The sequence below is a fragment of the Penicillium hispanicum genome, assembly GCF_028827665.1.
Source record: "Penicillium hispanicum strain IBT 35686 chromosome Unknown utg000003l_segment0_segment0, whole genome shotgun sequence".
Classification (NCBI taxonomy): domain Eukaryota; kingdom Fungi; phylum Ascomycota; class Eurotiomycetes; order Eurotiales; family Aspergillaceae; genus Penicillium; species Penicillium hispanicum.
Window position 1 is genome coordinate 1,770,498 of NW_026623195.1, and position 11,415 is coordinate 1,781,912.

Genomic DNA, 11,415 nt, shown 5'->3' on the forward strand with positions numbered 1-11,415 from the left:
TCGGGGAAAGGGTTCCATACTGCTTTGGGGGTCATGATTATCATTTTATATGACCTTTCTACATCTCGCGCAGTACGCTACTGCGTGCTTCTCACTCAGCTCATCCATAATCTTCCATCCCTACTGCGTATTTGATTCTCCTCGCTTGTCCATTTATCTCATCTCGGCGGTTGTTGCCACGTTTCGCTCGAAACTCCAATACCGCCGTGTCCCGTGATCGGAATTTCTCCACGAGCGGAATTGCTCTGTTGCGCTCGTCGTTCCCCCCCTCCCCCCTCGGCTTTGCACCCTCCATATCTGTGATTGGCACCTCACCTTGGCGCATCCTTCCCTCTTCAATATGGCCACCCCCACTTCCACCAGAACGACCTTCACCATCGGCACTCGCAAGTCCAAACTCGCTCTGATTCAGACAGACTTGGTGCGCCAGGCGCTACAGGAGACCCATCCCGAGTATGAGTTCAAGATCTTTTCAAAGGAGACTGCAGGAGATCTCAACACCACCATTGCGCTACGTGATTTCACCACCAAGAATCTGTGGACTGAGGAGCTGGAGGAATTGATGATGGCGGGCCAGGTTGATTTCATTGTGCACTCTCTGAAAGGTTGGACGGATCTTTTGGCAACACATCAATTGACATACCCCGCGCTGAATGCTCATCTATTCTGAACCCACTAGATGTCCCCACCCTTCTCCCTTCCACCTGCACCTTGGGCCCCATGCTGCCCCGTGAAGATAGCAGAGATGTTCTTGTCGTAAAGCAAGGGCTGCAGTACAAGAGCCTCTCCGAGCTCCCCGCGGGCTCTGTCCTCGGAACTTCCTCCATCCGCCGCACGGCCCAATTGGCTCGGAAATATCCTCACCTCAAGGTTGAAAACGTCCGGGGTAACATCGGCACCCGGCTGGCCAAGCTAGATGCCGAGGATGGCGTGTACACTGCCATTATCATCGCAGCTGCCGGTCTGCTGCGCCTCGACCTACAGGATCGCATCACACAGTATCTGGACTCCAAGAACAGCGGTATGCTGTATGCCGTTGGGCAAGGCGCCATGGGAATTGAAATTCGCAAGGACGACGCTTTCCTGCAGCAAATGCTGAACAAGATTGGCCACGATGAGACCACCTTCACCTGCCTGGCCGAGCGGAGTTTGCTGCGAACTCTTGAAGGCGGCTGCAGTGCCCCTCTAGGTGTTGAGGCTGAATGGGTTCAAAGCACCGAGGAGACCAAGAAACTACGGATGCGATCCGTGGTCGTCAGTGTAGATGGTAAGGAATGCGCGCAAGTGGAATTAGATGGTGACGTCAACTCCGCCGAGGCTGCCGAGGCTTTCGGTGTCACGGTAGCCAACGCCCTAGTCGCTGACGGTGCCGGGGCCATCCTTGAGGCTATTCAGCGAAACAAGCAGGTCAAGGAAAACCTATCCTCTTGAAGAGAACAGAAAAGAAAAGGAAACTTTGATAGACTCTTTGAAGCATAACTATGCAGATACCCTGTTGGAAATGAATAAAACGACTAGTTTCTCTTACATATTATCTCGAGGACTTCAAAGCGCCGTTGCCACAAATATGCTTCAATTGGATCATGGAGTAGGCCTGCTGCAAACCGAGCCAATAACACCGTTTATGGCTTTCAAGAGTGACGAGAGTGAGCATCGTACCAACATAGAATAATGTACGGGATTGGTTCACGGTTTACCCCCGGTTTAATGTGTTGCCAGACCCCCGCGGGTTTGCCTCGACATATTCATCCCACGCTCGAGCCTTCATCGTTTCTTCGTCAGCCTTGTCTAGATCATCCTCGTCAATCTCAGGTTGAATGCCAGACTGCTCCCCTCCTTGTACAACATTTCCCCTGCGCTTCTCTTCTTCAAGATACTCGTCGATGGTCATGGTTGGCAGATTGTGACCAGACCGGAATACTCCTTGCTGAAGCTGCGCGCGGCGGTCCAGTAGTGTGAATGGCTGCATGGGTTTCCCCTTGCTGTTCAAAAGAGGCCCCGTTCTCCCTCCACTAAGCAGTTGTGAAAGAGACGGATCCAAACGATCAGAGTAATTGGCTCCTCCCAGACTACTCCGTTGCCTAGGATCATCTTGCGGTGGCTGGGCCGGGACCAGGGCCGGGGCATTTCGCATTGCTGACAGCATCGATAGCTCTTGAATTAGAAGATCTAGTGCTTGGAAGGTTTGGTGTATATAGAGTTGGAGCTCTGCTAGATAGAGCTGCCGGGTGTCGTCGTCGTCGCTTTGGAGGCGTGCTTCGTTGCGGGCAAAGTACTGGATAACGTGAGCAAGTGAACCAGCGGGATCCGCTCAACTTCCCTCATACCTCTAGTTTCTGTTTGAGCTCCTTTTCTTCCCTGAAACGTCTCACTTTGGTTTCTCGCCGAGCTGCGGCATCGTTCATGGGTGCGAGGGTAAAAAAGGAGGGATTGGCCATGTATTCTTCCAAGAGCTTCTTATCTCCTTTTGATAAGAGATTATATTCGTCAAGGCGTGCTAGAAATTTCTCGTATTGGTCAACGGCTTGTCTAAGAACAGCTTCACGATCGGAGCTGGGACCGCGTTGGATGAGTTCGGCGAGGTGATGTTCTAAAGTCATGTACCTAGTCGCATAAGGATCAGCGCGTCTTGGTAGCGACATTCCACGGGAAGAAAATAATTACTGTAAGTCACCAGAGGAAACGTCGTCCAGCGACTCGTTTGGGCTGAACAACGACAAGAGATTGACCTGTCGCTGACATTCTTGGAACTTGGCAATTGTCGAATTGACATCGTCGCGGTAGGCAGCGGTGTTGGTGTCTCCCCTCAATTCTAGCGCCGACTTGCTTTGCCTTGCAGACAGAAACAGAGATTGAAGATTCGGCGATTGATCCATGATTGTCGCTAGGGATTTGTGGAAAAGCGAATCTGGAGCCGCCACTTGTGTCCCCGCCGTTTTGCCTGAGTTTTGGCGAGGCGATAAGCTGATAAGAGCTCCATCTTATCGCATTGATTAGAGCGGTGTTGTTGACTTGGCGTTCAAGATATTTGCGCGATATTGATGGAATGGTAATTAGGAATTTAGTTATATTCAGATATTTCTATAATCCTAAAGCTGGTAAATCCTGGCTGGTGAATGGTTCTTTAACTAGGCGAATTATCTTACCATGTTCTATATATCCTGCATCACTAACCTGACCGTGCCGTACTCCCTGCAGCCAACCGCTCTTTCCTTAACCTCCTTGCGCCACATCTCAGTTTTCTTTCATTTGAACCGAGCCTAGACCCTACGACAGTCTCCGATACCTACAGCGCTTCTCCCATCCCCGCGAACCTTGTTGGATCGCACTGACCATCACCATGGAACCCGAACAGGCCGTTGGCAACCAGAGAGATAGCAGCCCAGAGAGATCGCAAAGCGACGACGAGCACGAGGTGTCTATCTCTGAGACTCAGCAAATGCGCCGGGCCCAAAATGCTCAGTTTCAAGCCTTGTTAGTTGCAATCGCGACAAGCCTACGCCTTCATGACGGGCACTGATTCATTCACAGACTCTCACAACGCGCCCTACAGGGATCCACGAGCCATGAGGACACGGAAAAATCCACAGTACCAGACTCGGAGCTCACGTTGGCTAGCTTGGTTGCAAAGCAAGATCTCAATGTCGGCAACTTAGATCCTCGAGCGTACCAGATTGAGCTATTTGAACGGGCAAAAGCCCGAAACATCATCGCAGTGCTTGATACAGGTATACTTTCACTCTTTTCAAAATTATATAGAAACCCATTTAACAGCTATGTTAGGATCAGGAAAGACTCTGATTGCAGTTCTGCTGCTGAAGCACATCTTCCAGCAGGAACTGGTAGATCGATCATGTGGAAAGCCTCCGCGAGTGGCTTTTTTCTTGGTAAAGTGTTCTTCGTTCCATGGCCGGTGTACTCAGTTGCTAAAAAATCCCAGGTTGACAGCGTAACACTTGTTTTCCAACAAGCCGCTGTCCTGCGCAATAACCTTGATCAAAATGTTGGCTCCTTCTATGGCGGAATGCGCCCAGATCTCTGGGATCAACAGACCTGGGATGATCATTTCAGCAAGAATATGGTAATTGTCTGCACAGCAGAAATTCTCAATCAATGTCTGCTCAACGCATTTGTGAGAATGAGACAAATAAACCTCTTGATCTTCGATGAAGCCCACCACACGAAGAAAGAGCACCCATATGCTCGGTCAGTATTGAGAGATCTTAGCGAAGATACACCGTCCAGACATTAACACTTGAATAGTATTATTCGTGACGCGTATGCCAAGACGAATCTGACAGAGCGTCCGAAGATCTTTGGAATGACAGCTTCTCCCATCGACAGCAAAGGCAACATCATAGACGCAGCAATGTAAGCCCAAATAGAGCCCTACTTACCAGTATTGATAAAAAACTGACTTTTCAATAGTCAGCTTGAGGCCCTCTTGGATAGTCAAATTGCAACCACCTCACAGTTGACCTTGTTACGCCAGGTTGTGAGGAAACCAACCGAGGAGATATGGACGTACAGAAAGCTCGATGAGCCCTCCCAGACAGAGCTTTCGAGAGTACTGAGTGAAAGATTTGCAAACATCAAAGCTCTCGAGCCTGTGTTTCGCTTTTCCTGGCATGCAAGTTCAGAATTAGGTAGGTGGTGTGCAAACCGGGTGTGGACACAGGCGCTAGCGGAGGATGTGATGCCAAAGCTGGAGGGGATCCTCGGTAAGGAAGCAGGAATAGATGGTGAATCCCCGGATCAGGTTGGGGGAGACATCCAGCGAATCAAAGAAGCTTGCAGCATAGTGAGAGCCTACACATTCCCACACCCTCTGGAGCCCGGTCAACTCAGCCCGAAGGTCGAGCTTCTCCTCTCGATATTAACGCATCATTTTGGGGAGTCCGAGAACAAAAAGTGCATTGTGTTTACGCAGCAACGAAATACAGCAAAAACGTTGTTCCAGCTCACACAGCTGCTGAATATTCCCAATCTTCGCCCTGGGATACTGGTCGGGGTCCGCCGCTCTGATGTCACTGGAAATGCTACTTTCCGCCACCAATTTCTTGCCCTGGTTAAATTTCGACAGGGTGAAATTAATTGTCTCGTAAGTCTATCTCTCTCATCTTGTAAAGAGACAAGAACTTCTGACAGTTGTCAGTTCGCGACTTCGGTCGCTGAAGAAGGACTTGATATTCCCGACTGCAACCTGGTCGTTAGGTAAGCCACTCTATTCAGGGATCAGTTCATGTACTGATTGACAAGATTCAATCTATATGACACACTCATCCAATACATTCAGAGCCGAGGTCGGGCTAGACACGAGAACTCAATCGTAAGTTCTGTTCGTGCCGAGACCATCGGTTCATCACTAAGGTCTGGTCCACAGTATGCATGCATGGTTGAAGCAGGAAACGAGGATCACAAGAAGCGACTACAGGAGATTCGACAAGCGGAGGTATGCACATCTGACGAACCGAGCCGAACATACTTAACATGTCACAAATAGAATATTATGCAAGCGTTCTGCAAAGCTCTCCCCAAGGACAGACTTTTGAATGGAGATGATCATGACATGGACGCCATCATAGGCAAGGACAAAGGAAAAAAAGCTTATACAATCCCATCAACGGGGGCCAGATTGACTTACCGACATGCTGTGGACATTCTAGAACGCTATGCGAAGTCATTGGTAAGTGAAAAAAGAGACTTGGCGTGTTATATTTGGATCAGGGTTAATGACCAGATTCAAAGCAATATGAACATGATCTTTCCGCTCAGGTCAATTACGTTGTGATTCAAGCTGACAAGGCCTTCTACTGCGAAATAATCCTTCCAGAGAAGTCACCAATCCGAGGGGTGATAGGAGGCCTTGCGGAGAGAAAGTCGCTTGCAAAACAGTCAGCAGCATTTGACACTTGCATGCTATTGAGAAGAAACAACTTGTTGGACGATCACTTCAGGTCTATCTACCACAAGCGCCTCCCAGCTATGAGAAATGCAAAGCTGGCAATTGTGTCAAAGAAGACAAATCAGTATGTCATGATCCGCAAGCCCTTTATCTGGGCTAAAGAGCAAGGAAAAATCCCACAACTGCTGTATGGGATTTTGATCAATTTTATTCCTTCGAAGCCTCTCGCTCGAGAGCATAACAGTCTGATGCTGCTTACTCGGATGAAGCTCCCAAATTTCCCAAGCTTTCCCCTCTACCTGGAAAACGACAAAGAAACAACTATCCAGACTGTGGGTCTGGATGATGGCTTCCCGGTTTCTTTCAAAGAGCTACACCGATTATCTAATTTTACCCTGGCAGTCCTCCGCGATATTTTTCATAAGACGTTTGATCCTAAACCTGAGAAGTTCTCCTATTGGTTGGCTCCAGTCCAAACCAGGGCGGATATTACCAGTTCCATCGTCTTGCCCTCTGAGCTGATAGACTGGGACACACTGCTATTCGTCGAAGAAAATCCTGAATTGAAATGGGCTAAGGACATGAGCTCAGACTTTCTCTTGAGTCATTTCATCTACGACCCGTGGGATGGTAGAAAGCGATATTTTCCGCAGGCTGTCGACCCAGACCTACGTCCATCAGACCCACCCCCAGAGTATGTGTCGAAGCGCAAATGGATGCATGACATTCTGAATTACACTTTGAGTCTTTCCAAAAACTCTCGAAAGCGTTTCTTGGAGAAATGTGACTGGAACCAGCCAGTGTTGCAGGCAGAGTGCGTTGGTTTGCGAAGGAATTTTCTCGACAAGACGGTTGAAGCAGAGAGGGCAGAGAATACCAAGAGCGTCATTTGTCCGCAGCCATTGACAATATCGCCAGTAAGCGCTCCCTACGATTCTCCCAGAATATTGATCTTGAATGGCGATGTGCTTACCTTGCTGATATGCACTATAGATCCCATTATCAACAGTCACTTCATGTTTGGCCTTCCCGGCCATAATCAGCAGAGTTGAATCGTACTTGATTGTACAAGAGGGCTTGGCAGCTATTGATCTCAAGATCGAAACAAAGTATGCTCTGGAAGCTTTTACCAAGGATTCTGATAACACCGAAGATCACCGAGCGCTGCAAGTTCATGTACAAAGAGGAATGGGGAAAAACTATGAGCGTCTCGAGTTCTTGGGAGACAGCTTCCTCAAGATGGCCACATCGATTTCTCTCTTCTGTCAAAAGCCAGACGATGATGAATACGATTACCACGTGAATCGGATGTGTCTCATCTGCAACAAGAATCTGTTCAACGCTGCCACTAAGATCCGGCTCTATGAGTACATTCGAAGTCGTGGATTCTCACGGTAGGAATTTGGCTCTTCTTTGCAAATATTCCTCTGATTATTCACTAACACGCCTTCAGCCACTCATGGTATCCTCCAGGCCTGGAACTTCTTCACGGTCGCAACTACATCAAACACCTTGCTACAGAAGGCACGCACAACCTTGCAGAGAAGACTATTGCAGATGTATGCGAGGCTCTGATTGCCGCATCCTTGATTTCCGGCGGAAAGAACCACCGCTTTGATGAAGCTGTTCACGCAGTGACTCTGTTCGTTGATAGTGAAAATCACACAGCAACTTGCTGGGCTGACTACCAGTCTGCGTACTCGAAACCGGGGTACCAGACAAAGTCCCCTGATGGAGCAGAGCAAGATCTCGCCAACAAGGTATTTGAAAAACTAAGCTATCGATTCAAATCCCCCCGCCTGCTACGATCTGCATTCACTCATCCGTCCTACCCTTCAGCATGGGCCAAAGTTCCTTGCTACCAAAGATTAGAGTTTCTGGGCGATTCTCTCCTGGATATGGTGTGTGTTGAGGACTTATATCATCGTTTCCCCGACAAAGATCCCCAGTGGCTCACGGAACACAAGGTAGGTGATGCATTCAATGGGTTATCCGAGATCCCGATTGCTGACGAGATCTACAAGATGGCCATGGTATCGAACAAGTTCCTCGGTGCTTTAGCGGTAAAGCTAGGACTGCACAGGCACTTGCAGCATTTCAGCGGTCCTGTTCAGGCTTCAATCACTCAGTATGCGGAAGAAATCCAGACAGCCGAGGCTGAAAGCGACGGTGTCATGGACTACTGGCTTGGCACCAAGGACTCCCCAAAGGTATGTCCTCAAACTAGATACGTAGAAAGCATTTCATCAGCAAGCTGACGGTTTTGTGAACATAGTGTCTTCCTGACATGCTAGAAGCTTATATAGCTGCAATTTTCGTAGACTCAGACTTCGAATTTGGTGTCGTTGAGGAATTCTACTCGAACCACATCAAGCCGTTCTTTGTGGACATGTCACTTTACGATACATTTGCCAACAAACACCCGACTGTGAGAACGCACTGCTTTCATTCAGTTACAATGCTGACTGTCATACGTATAGACCTATCTTCATGCCCAGCTGACGGACGTCTATGGGTGCACTGACTATTGTCTCAAAGCGGGAGAACTTCCTGCTGCCGATGGAGAGAAACCGACCGTTTTCGCTGCTGCGATGATACACGGTATCTCCGTTGCAGAGGCAGTTGGTACCTCCAGTCGCTATACAAAGGTCCGGGCCAGTCAACGTGCCCTGGAGGCCATTATGGGAATGCCGCGAAATGATTTCCGCATCAAGTTTGGCTGCAAGTGCAGATCAAATGATTCCGACGGTGGAAAGGGTGTGGAGATTGGGACCGCAGTTTAAATTTTCTTTTTTCACTGATGCTTGATTTTTATTTTTTTGTCCACTGAACAGATCAGATGGCCGATTGTACAGAATGTTGCTACGGCCCAAGCGCATTCCAAGACTTCATTGAACGTACAATAATGATGCTTGTAAATAATCATAAGACACTTACTGGATTATGCTAGGCTCTATATGTCCAAACTAAACCATAAGATCTCGAGTAAGGAAAGCTTGTGATTAGCCTGACACGAATTAATGATAAGAAGATATGGCATTACTCTAACAATGCCCCGAGGGCTAGAAATCCTCGTTGCTAGCCTTTTCCATTCGAACCCCTCATCCAACACTACACTTCATTACCAATATCAAGTTGAAGTGCTTTCTGGAGAAACCTCCTACTGGCACACCCCATGGCTTTGGTCCGGGGTTTGCTAAGGAGAAGAAAATTTGTTAGTAACTTGTGACCACATAGCTGGAAGAGACGCCTTTCCTACCAAGCAGAACTTGCTTTCACAGATGCCCATGCTTCCATCCTTAGCACAGGCACCACCGGCGGGGATCTGGGGTATTATCAGAGAAATCTGTTAACTTTCGCTTTGATATAACCATACCGTATTGTCTTTTGAGGCCGGAGAAGCCATGACAGCGCCGACAAGGGCAATAATGGTGAGATAAATAAAATGCATCGTGCAAGGCAAGTTTCTTGGAAATATATACTATCCTGAAATGAAGCAGATTGAGTATGTCTCGTCAAGAGTGGATAACCGGGGATTTTATACCTCGATCCTAAATCTTGAGACTGAAACATTTCTTGGCTTCTCTGAAAGATTTATTGCAATACTGCCCTGAAAACTGGCAGTGGAAGATAGAATTGAATTTTGAGCTGTGTATCATCTACTATAAGAATTTAATCCTCTATTTTTTTTTAAAAAAAAAGAAAAAAAAATAAAAACTAGGACTAGCTCCGAACTGTTTGGAAATCGTCAGGCTACTGTATCCTATGCGCAGAACCATTTAGGAAAACTGATTGGTCAACCAAGGCTGGCGAATCAACTCATCCAAACTGATTTGGTCTTCTCAAATCCAAAAAGCGTACGCTCTTGTCAGATAACCAGGGTTATTGAGCCCTGGAACCATCGCCTTTGTGCGCAATTTTGCTTGTAAAACGATTCAGAATGGCAACAATCCCCCCTTTTTTTGAAGACTTGACCGAGTGGTCCTATGGCAAATCCAACGGCACCCTCGGACTCGGCCCTATTTGTTACGCCTCGGACATAGATGGACAGCATCGCTCCGAAGATCGCTGAAATGTGAACCCATCGGCATTAGAGATTTTCTCATACAACCCCCATGATACAGGCCTAGCCTCCAGATGTCAATGAATACTAGTAAAATCCACTCTTTGGATCTTCCTGCAACATTGCCGACCAGGGACAAGCTTTGATTTTGGACCAAAGGATCACTCAGGGGAAGACGAATCACCAACTCAAACGATGACATGAGAGCCGTAGCATACTCTCACATGCTTAGTGCTTGCATGACCAATTTTGAAGTTATATAGAGATATGTTATTGCAACTAGAGTCAACTTCCAATCATATACTCTAGTCGTTCGAGAGAGAGAGAGGTATCTTCTGATAAGCGAATCCAATCGGCTTCTTGCAGAAGGCGTTCGGTGGTGACACAATGGAGATTGGGACCATAGGTACATTAAGAAATTTCAAATATCAGCCTTAGTGCGCGTTGTCACAATGGCCATGGTTATAAAACTGTCGAGGGGCTAGAGGAGTCCCAGAGATGCTGTACTACACTTGCACTCTACTTGCTCGACGCCTCTGTTTAACTATACGTTCCTAAGAGATACACACAGCTACCCATGATGCAGATAGTGACATTTTCTCTAAGTTACCCGAATCAAAAGGACGTGTTGGATACCCCGTCAAGATTAAATGGATCGAAATGGAATGCGGATCGGATGCTTGCCAGTCCCTCGCCACTGCAACTAAGATATGCGACGTTTCTTAGTTTTCCAATTTGACCTTGCAAAAATTGAGTCTTGAATAGTGGTTAGATGAGCTTGTGTTAAATGGTCCTGTACATGCAGGCATGAGGAGCAGTCATCCGTTTCCTCGTCTTTGTGCAGCTGGAGAAGGTGGCGGGGGAGATCCAGCTGCACCAAAATTAGAAGATGTCACTAGCATTGCCCATGACGCCCTTTGTTCACGGGCCCAGATATACTATTGAGAGCCGATATGGGCCCAAATAATGGAGGATACGCAGCCTTCAACGTCAACCATTGAGCCTTCCACATTGGAGGGCTTAAGCGCATCCGAGTTATGAAATGCCTCCAGAATTTCGACATTATTTGCTATGGGGTCGTCCCTTTAGTGCTCGAGTTTGGGAATCGTATCACGAAGATCACCCATCTGCCATCTGTCCTGGCCGAGTGAATGTGCTACATTCGCATGCTTGAAGCACCAGGATAAGTACGGCTGACAATACACAGAGTGAAACCGTTCTGGATTGGAGATTGGTAATGCGGGTGATATCGACACCATCATCAGCAATGCCTGGAAGGTTAACTTCAATCATGAAATCTTCTTGTTATGTTACACATATCCTGCCGTTGGTTGGAATAGCTACTCGAAAAGTAAGAGAATTCCTAGGAGAGGAGAGCAAGGATGTCGTGAAAATCATATCTCGATGGGCACCGGGTGTTGAAACCTGAAATTCACCAGTCAGTTGA

General features: G+C 47.7%; 3 protein-coding genes across 3 annotated transcripts; 2 read left to right on the forward strand and 1 right to left on the reverse strand.

The window, feature by feature from the left end:
- Positions 1-340: 340 nt before the first annotated feature.
- Positions 341-1,431, forward strand: N7459_003088 (porphobilinogen deaminase; the record flags this gene model as incomplete). Its single annotated transcript, XM_056942272.1, has 2 exons — positions 341-605; positions 680-1,431. The coding sequence occupies 2 exons, from the start codon at positions 341-343 to the stop codon at positions 1,429-1,431; spliced, it is 1,017 nt and encodes a 338-aa protein (XP_056802155.1).
- Positions 1,432-1,693: 262 nt separating this feature from the next.
- N7459_003089 (IGBP1/TAP42 family protein) lies at positions 1,694-2,876 on the reverse strand (the record flags this gene model as incomplete). Its single annotated transcript, XM_056942273.1, has 3 exons — positions 1,694-2,275; positions 2,328-2,604; positions 2,665-2,876. 3 exons carry the CDS (start codon positions 2,874-2,876, stop codon positions 1,694-1,696), a joined length of 1,071 nt encoding a protein of 356 aa, XP_056802156.1.
- A 464-nt stretch (positions 2,877-3,340) lies between these two features.
- Positions 3,341-8,688, forward strand: N7459_003090 (uncharacterized protein; the record flags this gene model as incomplete). Its single annotated transcript, XM_056942274.1, has 15 exons — positions 3,341-3,474; positions 3,532-3,728; positions 3,784-3,887; positions 3,941-4,206; positions 4,264-4,371; positions 4,429-5,101; positions 5,156-5,214; positions 5,260-5,329; positions 5,384-5,452; positions 5,504-5,686; positions 5,749-6,822; positions 6,899-7,299; positions 7,359-8,115; positions 8,181-8,333; positions 8,386-8,688. The coding sequence occupies 15 exons, from the start codon at positions 3,341-3,343 to the stop codon at positions 8,686-8,688; spliced, it is 4,551 nt and encodes a 1,516-aa protein (XP_056802157.1).
- Positions 8,689-11,415: the final 2,727 nt, after the last annotated feature.